This window comes from Cicer arietinum, chromosome 1, assembly GCF_000331145.2.
Source record: "Cicer arietinum cultivar CDC Frontier isolate Library 1 chromosome 1, Cicar.CDCFrontier_v2.0, whole genome shotgun sequence".
Lineage (NCBI taxonomy): Eukaryota > Viridiplantae > Streptophyta > Magnoliopsida > Fabales > Fabaceae > Cicer > Cicer arietinum.
In genome coordinates, this window is record NC_021160.2 from 19816497 (window position 1) to 19833762 (window position 17266).

The 17266-nt window shown below is 29.1% G+C and overlaps 2 protein-coding genes across 5 annotated transcripts in view; one reads left to right on the forward strand and one right to left on the reverse strand.

The window, feature by feature from the left end:
- The window catches only part of LOC140920946 (uncharacterized), a 95309-nt gene that overhangs the window by 61458 nt on the left and 16585 nt on the right, over positions 1-17266 (forward strand). The gene's annotated exons all lie outside the window — the stretch shown is intronic.
- Positions 9889-11614, reverse strand: LOC101508169 (UDP-glycosyltransferase 43). Its single transcript, XM_004488156.4, has one exon. It carries the CDS (start codon positions 11525-11527, stop codon positions 10103-10105), a length of 1425 nt encoding a protein of 474 aa, XP_004488213.1. The 5' UTR covers positions 11528-11614; the 3' UTR covers positions 9889-10102.

Sequence of the window (17266 nt, forward strand, 5' to 3'; positions counted from 1 at the left end):
TGCAAAACTTTCATGCTACTTATTCTCAAAAATGAAATTCTAGTTCTTTCTTCTCCATCTATTAGAGAGGTGGTTTATGGTCATTTTTTATCCAGAATCACCTTCCAGATTACTTTATTATTAATTTATTTTCATTAAAATAAGTGGTTTACCACATACATTTTGTTTTTTTTTTTCTCGTTTTGTTTTGTGATTTCGCCGTTCATGTGCGATGTTATGTTAATCGTCGTCTTGGTATGACGTTTATGTTTCTTGTTTCGTTGCGGTGTTTTAGTTTGTTTTAAGTTTGCACTTTTTGTGTTCGTCTAAGAATGATTTGCTTAGTCGGTACCTTATTTTGAGTAAGAGTATTAAGGACCACCTATAGTCGATGTGCACCGAGCACTAGCAAATATTTTTTCCGAAGATGGATGTGATTCAAGATTGTGTCTCTTACTTTATTCTTGTGGAAGAACTTAATTAGGTTGTCATAGTTAAGTTTTTGATTAAGTAATTTCGCATTGACTTTTGCAATATTTAAGTATATTGTTAGTGTATTTTTTACTTGTTAATTTCAATATATAGATGAAAAATACCTTAATCAATAATAAATTTAATTGTACTATTTTCATGTTAGTATTTAAATGAAAAATATTTTCTGTCAATAAAAAAAAATGGGAAATAGCTAAGCCAATTTTGACCATGTCAAAATTGGATTACTCTTGGTGTGTAATACTACACCACACATCCATAGTATTGAATCAATATCATTTTCACGTGTAATTATGGTATTTAGGAACGAGAACACGTCGGATCGCCTGACGAATGTCTATTAAAAGTTTAAACTCGGTCTGCCTCGTTTAGTAAAATGTTAGGCTCAAACTTATATAAAAATTTCTTTATTTTAATAAGTCAAATTTCATCTCTCTAAAAAAATTTATTAGACCTGATATATAATTAACATATAATATATATATATATATATATATATTACAAAATTATTATTATTATTTATGTTTAAATATATCAAATTGCAAAAAAAAAAATAAATCAACAAATATTATTAAAAAATAAAAACCAACAAATAGTATATTAATATAATAATTCATTCTAATAACCAATAAATAAATATCAAAATTTATATACTCAATTTGATTTGGTTCAAGTGTTTTAGATTAGTTTAGAGTTTTTATTTGGATCGATTTAGTTTTCAAGAGAATAAAACCATAATAATTTAAAGTTTGATTAAAAAGTAAAATAAAATTTAATCAAAAACTATTACGATAGTATTTGAATTCGGACTCTTTCAAATATTCTTATTATGTCAATTACTTTTTTATGTATCGGTTTAAATTTAAATATAATATATTTTTGGGTTACATATAATTTTAATTACTATAAGCAATTTTATAAATATAAAAATTGCTATAATTTTAAAAATCTCATTTTTATCTCTATAAATTTTTTCTTTCAACTTTTAATTCCTATAATATTTTTTTTTAGACTTTTTAGTTTGTATAAATTTAAAATAAATCAAGTCTTTTTTTTACGAGAAATGAATCTTTATCTTATACAATCAAACTCTATAAATAAACATTGTTTTATAAGTTGTACAAAAATAAATTAAAATTCTTCTTTTAAATTCATATATCTTTATTTTTATTTGATTGGTAAAAATTTTATAAGTTGTACAAAAATAAATTAAAATTCTTCTTTTAAATTCATATATCTTTATTTTTATTTGATTGGTAAAAATTTTATAAGTTGTACAAAAATAAATTAAAATTCTTCTTTTAAATTCATATATCTTTATTTTTATGACATCCTATATCTATTGTTCCTCTTTTCCCATGAAAATTGTGGACTTTAGAGTGGTGTACTAGAATGGAAAACCCTTAAAATAAAGATTTTTCTCTATACACTTCTGATTGGGCATCCAACTAGAGGTTCTAAAATGTTAATATGAATTATTGATGTGTTAAAAGAAGAGTTTTTAATTTTTATATTTCTATAAAATGTTATACGAAATTTTCTTGATGAAAGTCGAATTTTGGATATGTACGCATGTGGTAGTGTAAGATTTTCTATGAACTATATCTATACGAATTTCTACGGCATATATAAATAATATGATTTTTTATGTTATTTATTTACGTGCTTTGTGCGTTCCAATATGTAATAAAAGTGATTATTTGTATAATTCATTAAATAAAGTTGTAATCTTGATTATGTGTATATATGAAAAAATGGAATTTTATGAAATAAGTGATTAAAGTTTGGATAGTTAATATGCTTGTAAAAAGATATGATTTATTATGAAGAAATATTTGGTTTTACACATGAATAATGATAAATATATTTTAATAGGATTTTAAGAGGCCTCTATTTTATCTTATTTTATAACATCTTTTTATGATAAAATAAGTTAAATTGGTCAAATCTATTAAGTTTTTAGTGAATCATTACTCATTTTTTTTGTTTCTCATAAATTTTGTGAAAAAAGAAATGTGTAATTGTATGAATAATTGAATGATTTGTTATATATATATATATATATATATATATATATATATATATATATATATATATAATAGTGTTGACAATAAAAAATTTATTGAATATTTTTAGAATAGGAAATTTCATAAATAGTTATTGTAAATTGGAGAAACTCTTGTGAATTTTAAATTTTATTTAGTCATTATAATTATACATTTTGTAAGAATTGATAATATTTCTCTTGAGTCAAAATATATATATCATTTTATTGTTCCCTTAAATTTTTTTTGGATCCGCTACTGCAAGTGACATTGAATTCAAAACCCTTATCATGCAAAATATTTACAATCCCATCATTATTGATCAAATATACTGCACCAACAGGGACCGGAACGTCGTCACCATGTAGGTAACTTTTCTACATCAATGTATTACCTTTCTCATAGATATAGGATGATAAAAGAAATTTGTTGTTTGATTAGAAGAAACATTTTATCATTTAGCTAGATGCATCAAATGGGAAGCACAATTTTTTCATGGAAATTAGAATTAATTGTAATATAGTTTTTGAAGTTGTAGGTCAAACAATTTGGAATATAAAATTTTTTGAAATTTAAAAATTGTTAAGTTTGGTTGAAATTGAAAATTAGAAAAAGTCTTACATTGCTTAGAATTGTAAATGAATTAATGACTATATATATGTCTCTAGTTCTTCAGTACAAATCGCACTAGTCAGAAACACTTTAAATATGTATTTGATTCTTTTTCTCTCTCTTATATATTTGTGTTAGAGTGTTGTTAGATGTAGTTTAAATATTTATTTTGTAGAGTGTGGGTGTACTGAGGTTATAAAGAGTTTAGAAAGAAGCTTATGTGTTGTAATAATTTTCATATAATATTGTTCTCATGCTGTCATTAGACAATAGTTGTGATTTTTTCTTCGGATTTGGAGTTTACCAATTATTTTCTCGTATTTTAGTTGTTATTGAAACTTCATGTTTGTTTATTTTATCAACCAAAATGACATCTAAAACTAATTTTTTTTATTACATGACTTCCAGGAGACATTTTAGGGCTTAAGTTGATTCTTTCAATTTCAAAAGGATCAATTTGATATAAGATTTTTTTATTAAACATATAAGTTTTTTCAATTCAATTACTATTTTTAAATTTCATTAAGTTTTGAACCAAAATTTTGTTTGGGGACCAAAATTTAAGAGAAACAAAATGGAGAACTACTTTCGTTATTCAACTAAAATAGGAAGACTAAAATTACAATTAAGCCTTATTATTTTTGTTGTTGTAGTTGCTTCACACATCCGCTGAGAATATAGTTGCCAATTAATAGGATTCAACACATCCGCTGAGAATACACGGTGTTGTAGGAGGAGAAATCTCCTATTATTAAATTGCACAAAAAAGGTGGCCCAGAGTGGCATTGGCAGGCTAAATTAGCGTAGATATCCTCAGACATATAATTAAGGAGCCATCTCTAAAATAAGAGTTTTTTACTACACACCTTCTGTATATTTTCTTGTTGGGTCAGATCAAAATTTATCATGATGTTGTCCAAAATAAAATAATTTTGGTCCCCTTCTTGTAACATTGCAAAATACCACTAAACTAAAGAAAAATTGACGCAAACAAACTCATACCATTTCATTAATTAAAATAGAGGAAATACAATATGGAATATGATCAAAGGCCGTGAGAGGAGCATAAGAAAACAGGCTCTTGTTTGCTTGTCGCCTAGTGAAAACAATCTTACAAGTGTTCTGTACATACAATATGGTTCTACATTCTTGGATAAGAAAATCATACCCAGAGTTATCAGGTTTAATATTCAGCACATTGTCCATAACTTGTTTGCAATCCATTTCAAAATAATATATTATAACTGTTGGATAAACTAATACCGGAATAAAAATGAAGTAACCTTTAAATACTATATGTTCTCGTAAAAAATAATAATAATAATTCAACCTCTTGGTATCGACAATGAATTGATCTAAATGGTAAAAAACTTGAGTCCTTTAAGCAAGTCGTCAAGAGTTGATTCATGTCTCTTATGTGTGAAAAAAGTTTGGTTGAGAGTAAAAAATTCACTTTGTGTGTTTTAAACATTCTCTCATAAAGATTAATCATGGTTAATCGAATCTATAACATTAAATTTGCAATCTCTTGGTATTGCAATTTACAAAATCAATTTCAAACACCCAATTTATTTAAATGGTACGTTAAGTGAAATTTTGTTTGTGTACATCAGGAGATTTCGATCATTTTAATCTAAATATCTTTCAATCTCTCTCAATTCATTCTATTTATCTTAATTTTACTTATTTTCTCAATTTTTTTGATTTGGACTAAAAGTTTATATTATATAGATCAAATATGTAAAATACCTCCAAAAAAAATTATTTTATATATTATTGAGATATACTAAATGTTAATTATTGGTTTGAGTTTTGAATAGGCATTTCATTATCTCAAAAAATTAATTATTTTAAATATTAATTATTGGTTTGAGTTTTGAATAGGCATTTCATTCAACTTTGTGATGGTTTCGTGGGTGCTAATGCGTTAAATTGTTGTGTTGATTTCGTGTTTGCAGCAGATAATGAAATCTTTGGCCAGTTATTCAAGTGATTTGGTTGTGTTAATTCATATGAATCTTTTTGTGTTAATCCTTATTATTAATATTATTACTATCTTTTATGTATACTCAGACTTGTGATTTGTTTGTGTTTTCATGTTAACTATAATGTATTGTCAACATAGTTGATGCCATCATGTGATGACTCCTTGGGTCGAGGCATGTTCAAATCGATTATGCCTATAATTACATTAGTGTTTTGGTTTTACTTATTTGTTGTGATAATATTACAATTCAATTGATATTTAGTTGATTTATTAATTGCTATAATGAAGTATGAAATTTAGTTAAATTTTGAATATGACTTCTTAGATTGATTCAAATTTAACCGATGTAATAAATCAATTTTGAATTTGACTTGTTAGATTGGTTCAAATTTAATTGATGTAATAAATCAATTTTAAATTGACTTGTTAGATTGGTTCAAATTTAACCGATGTAATAAATCAATTTTGAATTTGACTTGTTAGATTGGTTCAAATTTAATTGATGTAATAAATCAATTTTAAATTGACTTGTTAGATTGGTTCAAATTTAACCGATGTAATAAATCAATTTTGAATTTGACTTGTTAGATTGGTTCAAATTTAATTGATGTAATAAATCAATTTTAAATTGACTTGTTAGATTGGTTCAAATTTAACCGATGTAATAAATCAATTTTGAATTGTTACATTTGTCATTTTAGCCGATTTTATAAATAACTATTTATTACAACGCTTGATGTTAGATCGGACAAATAACCGATCTAACATGTACATAGAAACCGATGTAATAAGGTTTAATTGCACTAGTGGAAAAAAAAAACTTATCAAGTTTAATAATTCAATTAATGAGTATAAGAAAGAGGTTTGTTGCATATTTCAGAATTTTATTATAACAAAATGTTGCCAAAGGGGGAAGGATGTTGACTAAGAAGGGAAAAATTGTTGGAAAAATCTAGGATCTTCTTGTTATCTTAAGAAGAGAAATCACAAAGAGAAAAGGGTGCCACACAAATTGGAGAAGCAGCAAAATTAGAGAAAGAGAAAATTAGGAGAAACAATTTTATTAAGATACCTTCTAACTATATCTTAATTTTAAATTATAGTTTTATTTTTGTTGTTTATCTCAATTAAATTATTCTATTAGCTTATTTACATGTTTGGTATGGTCAACATTTGCATACCTTAGTCAATCAATTTGATATTAAAATTCTTGTACAATGAAACATAAATATTAATCTTTCATTCACTCAACCTTTTGGTTCTTTATGTTTTATCTTAATTAAATTTTTTTTGTATGATCAATCAAAGAATTAATTTAGAAAAAAATATTACATTGAATGTTGAATCTTTGTTAATAGTTTTAAAGAGGAAATGATAATTGAGAAAATAAATAAGAATTAATATAAAATTAGGATTTAAAATACTAATATTATACGTGAAACTATGATCCTAGTTTTACTTTTCATTGAGTCAAAGTTGTGTTGTTATATACTTTCGTTATATTTTTTTATGTTATTGTTATGTTTTTTTATCGCAAATCAACAATAATTTTCATTAATCTAAATAATATAAAATATTGATTAATTTAGTAGGTATTAAATTAATCTATGTGAATACGATAATCTTATATACTATTATTTGACAAATTCGTATACTTGCAGAATTTTGTGTAACAATAACATATACAATAAAAAAATATTATATTTTTATTGGTTATTCTATCTAGGTGGGCTTTATCTGATTGGTTGTGTAAGTGGTTGACTTTATCGATGTAGTTGTACAAGTAAATAACAATATGTACTTTCTAATTCATCATCATGATATGCTTATTTGTAGATGTTTTTGTGCACCAGCGGAGCTTTGTGGGAATATAGGATGGCCCTGACCACCCCAATGTCCCCAACAATTTTATTTGATTTAATAAAAATAACTTATAAAATAATTATAAAAAAATATACTACATCTTTTAACTTAAATTTTAAGTGTTAGTGTTTTGAGTTTCATCTAGAGATATAAAAATCAAACATGTGATAAACTAAAAAAAATCGAATCACTTAAATTGAGTTTTTTTTCTTTGTTCGAGTGCAATTTGAATCGAATCAAATAAACTCAATCTCTATTGCTTCAATCTTGGTTGACTTGAGTATGATTCAATCTCAGTTGATTTAAGTATGATTTAACTTATTTAAAATTGATCACCGATATATAAATAAAATCATTAGACTACATCAGTAATGTTATCTTAAATATGTGTTCTATTTTAGAATTTTTTTAATCATTTATATATTATTTTTCTCGTTGTAGTTTAAAAATTGTTTACGTAATTGTTTTAGTAGTATAAAAAATTTAGTGTTTGAAAAAAATAATATTTTTGTAAAAATAAGTATCTTAATTTTTATTAATTTCAATTTGATTGAACATAACCAAATCAACATGTTATTTATTCATCAGTTTCGATTTAACTTTGTAAGAAAAATTGTAAAATCTAAACTAAACTAATTTTCTTTTTTATTTAGAATTTTTTTTCCAAGATACGAACTAAATCAACGTGGTATAGCTATGACTCCTTCTCTCATAAACATATACAACTTTAAAGTGTAATTCATTGCTTTTTGCATTTCCCTTTGTAAAAAATTTTACATGTTTATATTGCAAATTTACATCGTAAAATTTTAATATATAATAAAATATTATATTTAATTTATCAATTAAAATTTTAAAAATTCAAGACACCCAAAGTATCTATATGGGTATCTTCGTGACCGGTGGTTATATTCATCATGTTACTAGGAGCATGTATATCTCACATATAATTCTATTTAAACTTGATTATTTGTTTTTTTTAAAGTGGCTCAATATTTACTTTATTTTATGTGTATTGTCATGGAATAATAATTAATTAATACTATCTGTGATTTGGTTTCATTCGTTTAACTTTTTTATTGCAAAGAAATTTTTATAGATTTATTTTATGCCTTTTAATTTATTTGGTTTAATTTGCCGTGGATAATGAAATTGATTCCTTACACTAAAAAATTTAGATATTAATAATCTTGAAGAATGTAAGATTGAATGATATTTGTTTGATATACGATATGGAAAAAATAAAAAATTTATTTAAAAATAACTCTTTAAATTTATATATCAAATGTGACATATTTTTAAAATTTATTTATTATTTTTAAAGTTTATTTACTTTTTGTTTTGGTCATGAAAAGGATAATTTTCTTCGTCTATTAAATAATTGAATTATTGTTGAGTTTATTTTGTAGTTTTAAGTTATGTAGTTTTATTTTGTAAAAGAAGTACTCATAAAATTAAATAATTCTTTTGTGTAAACCAACTACTACGTTGAAAACTTCATTTGCGTAGACCAACGTTTTTTTCAGAAAAATATAAATAGTCGCATTTTTACATATAAATTAACATTTTTAAGTATTGTATTGAATTTAAATCCAAAATCCAGAGTATTACTTACATGTATCGCGGTTAGGGGTAGTAATTAGAGCTATCATACAGGCCCCAAACTCTAAAGTTCTTTAATTCCTTTTTTATTAAATCTCTAATATTAAGTTTCCTATCAAAATAATATTTTTAAAGTCCCGGCCCATTATTTTATGGACCTTAAGGGGGGCTCAAGGGACTTATATGCTCCAATATTTTTTTAATTTTGAGATTTTTTTCATGAAAATTTTTAAAATTTATTTAATCGAAAAAAATTACAAAATATCTTTTTTCTCAAAATAATTTGTGAGAAAAATAAAATAAAATATAAATTTTTTTTTATCGGTGAAAAAATAAAAAAATTTATTTCTCAAAAAATAAAATCGATTTTTTTTAAAAGCCTATAGGCCCAGTAAACCCACAAATTTTTAGGGAGTTTTGTTTTTTGAGGTCTTTTAAATTATAAATTTTTTTGGCCCCCAACATGTGGGTTGGGGCTAATAATTAAAGGGTTTGTCAAATTGACAGCTCTAGTAGTAATGGGTTAGGTCATGCAGTCTATTGCCTGACCTACTTAAAGTTCTCATCTCTTTAATAAAAAAAGTTAAACTCAATATTTTTTTAAAGATTATTAATTTAAATATGTCAGACTCACACTTATTAAAAAATCTATTAGTATTTTAAATGTTTTTATGTGAAATAAACTTTTAAGTCAGATCAGATTTTTCAGAAAAGTTAAGCTATGTCGAAAAAAATAAAACTTATGATAGACTCATACCTAAAAATTTAATAGTAGTTCAAATGTTTCAAAGTCTGACCTAACCTATTTTTATCCTTCCGCAATGGTAAAGAAACACATTTATTTGTGAAGTATTCCGGATTTTGATTACATTATTTACTCCTTTTTATTTGGCTTGTAATTTGATATTGCTATTACTTACTGCGTACTGGTTTGGCATTTTGTTTGCATTTAACATTTGATATTACTGATTGCAATTTGCAAATTGGTTTGCATTTTTCTACTGACTTCATGATTAGGCAATTAGCATTTGGTTTGCATTTTGCTAGTGCTGTTGCTGATTGCATACTGGTTTGCATTTTGCTATTGCCTTCAATAACTTTTTGCCATTTTATGTTGCTAACCTATCTATTAGATTAGATTTCCATATTGTCGTCATTCTTCTAATTCTTCTGTTTGGAATTGTTACTTATGCAACTCCAATATCAGGACATTGACTGTGCCATTAGAATTAGAAGCCTTTTTTATATATGCAGCAGAAGCAATAATGCAAATGAAAATTTCCAACTTAAAATTGAGAGAAAGAGCAATTCAAAGGGAACCCTTAATTTTATATAGAATACAAAATAGAATAGATATTATATATTACATCTCATTACATCAATATTTGTAACAATATTTTGAAATTAAATATAACAAACAAACTTAAGGTATACAAGTTAGATTCTTAGAACAATAAGAAAACTAAATATCTTAGTTGTTTTAAAAAGATTATTATCATAGAGTAATAATAACATGGGGCGGTCATTTTGTTAATTCATGAATCAAGGATAGAAGGTCAGTATAAGATGACCCATTCTCCATCAAGGCTACTCTACACTTTTCACTCATATCCTTAACCTTCTTCCTAATCTCATCACTACCATTCATCAAGGTACTAACACCATTCTCAACTTCTTCCGCCCTTACCAAATCCCTACCCTTGCTATAATCCACCCTAATCTCCACCGCTAATCCTAATTCTCTAACCATTTGGAAAGCATTCATTTGTTGCTCTGCATACACTGGCCATGTAGCAATTGGCACACCATACCACAGACTCTCCAATATTGAGTTCCAACCACAATGCGACACAAATCCACCTATCGCCTTGTGGGCCAGTACCTTTGCTTGCGGGGCCCACCCACACACTATACCCACCTCCACCGTTCGTTTCAAAAACCCATCCGGTAGAACATCCTCATGACTCACGTAATCTCTTGGGTCCTCTAATTGGGCCTTGGGAGGTTCCCGTAAAGCCCACAAAAATCTAACCCCAGCCTGTTCAAGCCCAAAAGCAATCTGCTCTACCTGTTTTACTTCGAGACTTCCCATGCTACCAAAGCAAAGAAAAACCACAGACGCTACTGGCTGCATATCCAACCATTCCATGATGTAATTATATTGGACCGGATTTGGGTTCCATTGGACCGGTCCAACAAGGTCAAGAATCGGTCCAATGGGATAAACCGGTGGAAGCTGCAAATCATTGTTAAGTGATTGAAGAGCGTAAGGTTCAAGCTCTTCTAATGTATTTACGACAATACCCTTAGCTTCTCTGTACCTTCTTGCATGATATGAAACCCACGAATAACCGTCTTCTTCTGTTTTCCAATTCAACACCATATTGGGTAAAACGAGTCGTGGAAGCGGGTTCTTGAAACACGGGATTTCGAACTCAGTTTCCGATTCAATCAATTCAACTCGAGGGAGGTGGAGCATGAATCCAAGGAAACTCGCCGGTGACGCGAAGAAGAGATAGCAAGGGATGGCAAGCTCAACGGCTACGTCGATGATGGTGGTGGAGAACATATCGATGAATAAACCAGCGAGTTCAACTGAGTCAGATGGTGACTCGGAAGTTGACTCAGTTGTTGTGAGGTTTTGGAGTGCATTCTTTATGTTGTTTTTTTGGTTTTGTATGAGGAGGCAGAGGTAACCGATGGAAGATTGGTACTGATCGGGTGTGGGCGGGTCTACTGTAGGGAGATAGATGAAACGGAGATTTGTGGCGGTGGAAGCACGAGATTGGGCGTAGGTGTTGACTAGTGGTCGATGTGGCATAGTGATGAAGAGAATGGTTGCAGAGAATTGAGGGTTGTGTTTGGTTAGGTGGTTAGCGAATTCGACGGTGGGAACCATGTTTCCGATGGTTGGTGTAGAGACGAATACTACCTCAAATCTAGTCATGGTGATTTAGGATTGAGTCACGCGATTGAAGTGGATAATAGTAAAAACTAAAAAATATCAAGGTTATTATTATTTTTATATGAACGAATATAATAATATAATAATCTTTTGGAGTTGGTATAGTTAGGTTAGGTGCACCATAAAAACGTTTTCAATGCGTCATATAATTTTGAATTTTCTCAACAATACTACCGAAGAAATTTTACTTTGATATGCAGAATCAGGGCGATGCAAGGATTCAGCGAATTATGAGGCCTAAAACGAAAATATTAGAAAGGACCTTTCCAAAAATTAATAAATAAATTATTAATATTTTATTTAATAATTATAGAAACTTTTTTAGTAGAATTAATAGTATTTTTAAATTTATTTTTTTCTATATTTTTCAAAAAAATAAAATAATACATTTCAACTGTTTTACATCATGTTCACGACTTGTCTTATAATTTCTCAATTTGTAACTAATATTTCTCATGTGGACAATGTGTTCACTTTTTGTCTCGTCATTTCTAAATTTATAATTAATATTTCTCTCATTCATATTATCTTCGTTAGTCAATTTAAGTGTAGTAAAAACATTATTAAATAATTTGCAACAAAAATATGTTTTATTTAATTTATATAAGATTTTATTGGTTGACAGCTAAAGTTAAGACGAATGTTTCACTATGATATTTTCTAAACTGAAAAATATCAATCCAAATAAACAATGATTCTGTCAAAAATTGAAAATTAAAACTTGTTGTGAGGCTTTTCTTTTGTATAGTAAAATATTTTTTACAATATTATTGAGCATTTGTTAAAAATTAGAGTAAAAAAATATTTTTTGGCGAGGCATAAAGCAATGTCTCTCCCTTGGGCCGGCTCTACGTAGAATTTAGTCAAAAAGTTTCTTTTCAAATGGTAGAATATAGTGAATCACTTATATACATCATAAGAAAATCACTATTAAAAAAAACTGATTTTAGCGTCGGCCAAAAGTCCACGCTAATAGATCAAAATTCGACGCTTACGTTGATTTAGTGTCCGATTAGCGTCGGTGTCGGATCTAAACTAAAACGCTAATAGATCTAAGCCAACACTAGCAACAAAATAAAACATATGACGCAAGTTTATATCGGTTGATACGTCTTTTGAAAAAATTCTTTTGGGTCGGATGACCGTCGCTAAAGTCAACAAGTTGTAGTCAACAAAATAGATAGTGTCGGCTTCTCTGACGCTACGATCAACTAAAAAAGTGAACAATTACATAAAAGTCAACTTTATTTATTAAAATAGGGTGAGGCCAACGCTACATTCAACAATAAACACTTGAAAACCATTGCTTCTTGGCACACCAATATATCTGAAAGTCAATGGCAAGGATGCCAACTAGATATTTTTCCTACCAACAGAATTAGAAGAGTTATATGCCAAGCAAGCACCAATATCAAGAATAGACTCAAGATAAACTAGGACACCAACAAGGAAGAAACATATTGATATAACATTATAAATAAGTAAAAAGATACCTCGCTAGTCGATGTTGGAGTTAAACAATGTCTAAAACATTGCAGCAAAGAAAGCTATGAAAGATCAAAAGATACACCAAGAAGAGCAGAGGCTTCTTATCTCCCTACACAAACAGAACTTGAATTAAGCCTTTGAGGATAAAAAAATTGTCTTTCTATGAGGAGCATGAGAGTTTACAAGTTTATGCTTCATTTGGAAATGAATTAGAGGATTTGCGGAATTACGAGCATAATACCTTTAAAGAGGTTTGTTTCTTAACAATTTCATTTGACTTGAACATCACAGCGGATACACTGATTGTGACAAAGAAACCTGCAAGTTCCATACACAAATATTGCAAAGTTAAGTGAGGAGTGATAAGGTGCATATAATGCTTTTGGTGGAATAACATTGGGTTGGAGTGATAAACAACCATGCCAAAATTGAAATTGAAAAAGGCTTGGGAACAAAATCAACGGACTACCAAACCTTATCACAGTAGTTTCTTGCACAATTTAAAGCTTTCTGCACATTTTTTAAAACTTACCCACAATCCAAAGGAAAAACAATAGAGAGTAGTGAATTACCATTTTTAGATAAAACAATTAACTAGAGTGATTTAATTAATATATCATGTTAAATTTTAGATTAACTTTAATTCACTCCACTTGCTATTCAATCTTTCATCGCCTAATCAAAATTTTAGATTGACTTTTACCGTGTATACTAAATTTGGAACCTTATTAATTCTTGAACCAAACAGAAACAAAAAAGATAACAACCTAGCCTACCTTAGTAATCCCTACCTTACTAAAACTACTCAAGGCAACGAAAAACAATGATGAAAATTTTAATGTAGTGATTATGAGTAAGAATGACTCAGAAGTCAGAACATTACAGCTTCAAAGTTTTAAAATTTTCATCATTGTAACAACAATAAGAATAACAGTAACGGAAAAGGACATCTGAAATTCATACTAATCACATACCTTATCCAGCTTCCCAAGATCCAATCTTTCAAAAAAATTCAATACAAGGTGTGGTGGCATTGTAAATCTGTCCAAGAATCAATTCCCTTTCTTAGTATATATATATATATATATATATATATATATTAAAATAGAAGAGTAATCAATTCTACCATAATGACCAATGTAAGGTTTTGTAGAAAGAATGTTCCTATTGAAATATCCAAATGATTCCCAACCTGTTTTTAATATCAGCCTCCTTGCGACCAAGAATTGGAGTGTCCACAGTAAGGACTATTGCCTTGAAACCGGCAGATTCAGCTCTTCTCACAAGCTGAATAACCACATTTCTATCTTTAACCACCTAATAGAAGAAAATAACTACAATAGATTAAGTTATAAATACAAGATAGTTGAAAAATTTAGATAATCATATCATTGCTTGTGTATTTGTAGCAAGCCGAATGAAATTATGGCATTAAAGGAAGTATGAAGGAAATTATGATAATATAAGGCTACTTAGTCAAGGAAAAATAAAAGCCTTAGGAAGCCATTATGATTTGGAGATAAAAGTTGATAGGAAACAAAATGAAAGCAATGAATATATATGTGGAAGGAAGTGAGAAGGAACCAAGTATTAACTTGCCAACACATTAGTATTAACTTCACAGTTGACAAACACATCTGTGAACTTTTGGACGAACTGAAAATAAAAGTTAACTCACCCTTAAAATTATTCTGTAATAGCAAAGCAACAATAAGTATAGCTCACAACCCTGTACAACATGATAGAACCAAACATATTGAGATTGACCGTTATTTCATAAAAGAAAAAATTGATGCTGGAATTATATGTATATATGTATGCCATTTATGACTTCCAATCAGCAAACTGTTGATATCTTGACAAAAAGTTTGGCAAGACCCAATTTCGAGCGGCTTATAGCCAAGTTGGGCATGACAGATATCTATGCACCAATTTGAGGGACGATGTTGAAGAATCAAGAGAAATCAGATTTTATTCTGTTTTATTTTATATTATTATTTTTATTTTTATTTTATAATTCTGTCATTATTACTTAGTATTACTATTGTAATTTCTTTTCCTATATAAACCGTTTAGGACTGTAGTAATAAAATATGAAAGTATTTTGTCTTTTACTTTCTTCAATTATCCATCCATTATTATTGTGCAATTTCGTTCGTTGTCTCACAAAATTGTAAAATTTAAATTTCAAATCGTTCTTCCATCTCAAGTAAATGAATATCGTTTTTCCATCACAATTTCCTCGAAATCCAATTTCACCAAAACAAATTTAAAAATACAATCTCATAGTAAGAACCATCTCATCTAGCTCTATTGATGCGTATTTGTTGAGTGCAGAAAATCCAAATCTCTTTTAGGTGCATGTTTGAATTTTCTTATTTAACAAAACCTGAAACAAACAAATATTAAACAAATGACTAATTTTAAAAATTTCTTTGTATGGAATTTATCAAAGCAATGGTGTTTTAAATGTGAACAGAAAACACTACTTTTATATATTCTGTTGAAATGAAAATACAACCTTGGTCTTTATATAGTCTCATTACTGCTGATCTAAGAAAACAAATAAATACTATTAATAGCCTACTATCTCTTGACCTTCCAACTACAAAACAGACTTTGTCTTTCCACTAACTTATTAATAGAAACCCACTAACTATAACATTAAAGTTTATTCAACAAAACTCCCCTGTAAACTTAAATGTTCCTTCTATCTATCATGCCTATCAGCTTCTTGCCTTTTTCGAAAATTTCTTTCGATAATGGTTTTGTGAAACTTAAATGCTTGATCCTTGCTTGCTACATGCCTCAATTCGACGCTTCCTTCCTTCACATGTTCTCGAATAAAGTGGAAGCGAACGTCGGTGTGTTTGCTTCTTTCATGGTTTACAGGATTCTTTGCTAACTCAATTGCTGATTTGTTGTCCACTTGTATGATTGTTGCACCTACCTGTTTTAGCTCCATTTTGCTCAACAATCTTCTAAGCCATATTGCATGACAAACACACAAAGATGCTGCCACATATTCAGCTTCACATGTCGAGAGCGTTACTATCGGTTGCTTCTTAGAAAGCCAAGTAAATGCGGTATTTCCCATGAAGAACACATATCCTGAAGTGCTTTTCCGATCGTCTATATCTCCACACCAATCACTGTCGGAGTAACCAACCAGCTTGTAATCTTCTGTTCTTGAGTAAAACATTCCAAATGACAATGTTCCTTGGATGTACCTCAGGATTCGTTTCAATGCCTTCCAATGTGAATATACTGGCTCCTCCATGAATCGACTTACAATGCCGACACTTAATGAAATGTCCGGCCTTGTACATGTGAGATAGCGAAGACTACCTACCAAGCTTCGATATATGCTTGCTTCGACACGTTCTCCTCCATCAAATTTTGACAGCTTTCCACCTGGTTCCATTGGTGTCGAAACTGGATTACAATCTTTCATTTTGAATCTTTCCAGGATTTCCTTTGCATATTTCTCCTGTGATATGAAGATTCCCGCTTCTTCTTGTCGAACCTCAAGACCAAGAAAGAATCTCATCAGACCTAAGTCTGTCATCTCGAATTCACGTGTCATTGTGCCCTTGAATTCTTCTATCATCTGACCATTGTTACCCAAGAAGATAAGATCATCGACATAGAGAGCAACAAGTAACATATTACTTCCATTCTTCTTTACATACAGAGCATGTTCGTAGGGACATTGCTTGAAGCCATTCTCTTTGAAATATGTGAAATATGTGTCAATGCGTGTATTCCATGCTCGCGGTGCTTGCTTCAACCCATAAAGCGCCTTCTTCAATTTTAGCACTTTTTCTTCTTTTCCGACTTTCATGTATCCGGGTGGTTGTTCGATGTAAACTTCTTCTTCGAGCACACCATTTAAAAATGCTGACTTGACATCCATTTGAAATATTGGCCATTTGAATTGAGCAGCTTGAGAAATGAGCAATCGAATTGTCTCCATTCTTGCAACAGGCGCAAATACTTCGTCATAGTCAATTCCTGCTTTCTGTTTGTATCCCTTCGCAACAAGTCGCGCCTTATACCGTTCTATTTCGCCTTGAGCATTCATCTTTTTCTTGAATACCCACTTCACACCAATGGGTTGACTTCCTTTTGGTAATTCTGCTAGTTCCCATGTGTTGTTACGTTCAATGGCCTTAATCTCTTCGGTCATGGCAGTTTTCCATTTTTCGTCTCGCAGCGCCTCTTCGAGGTTAA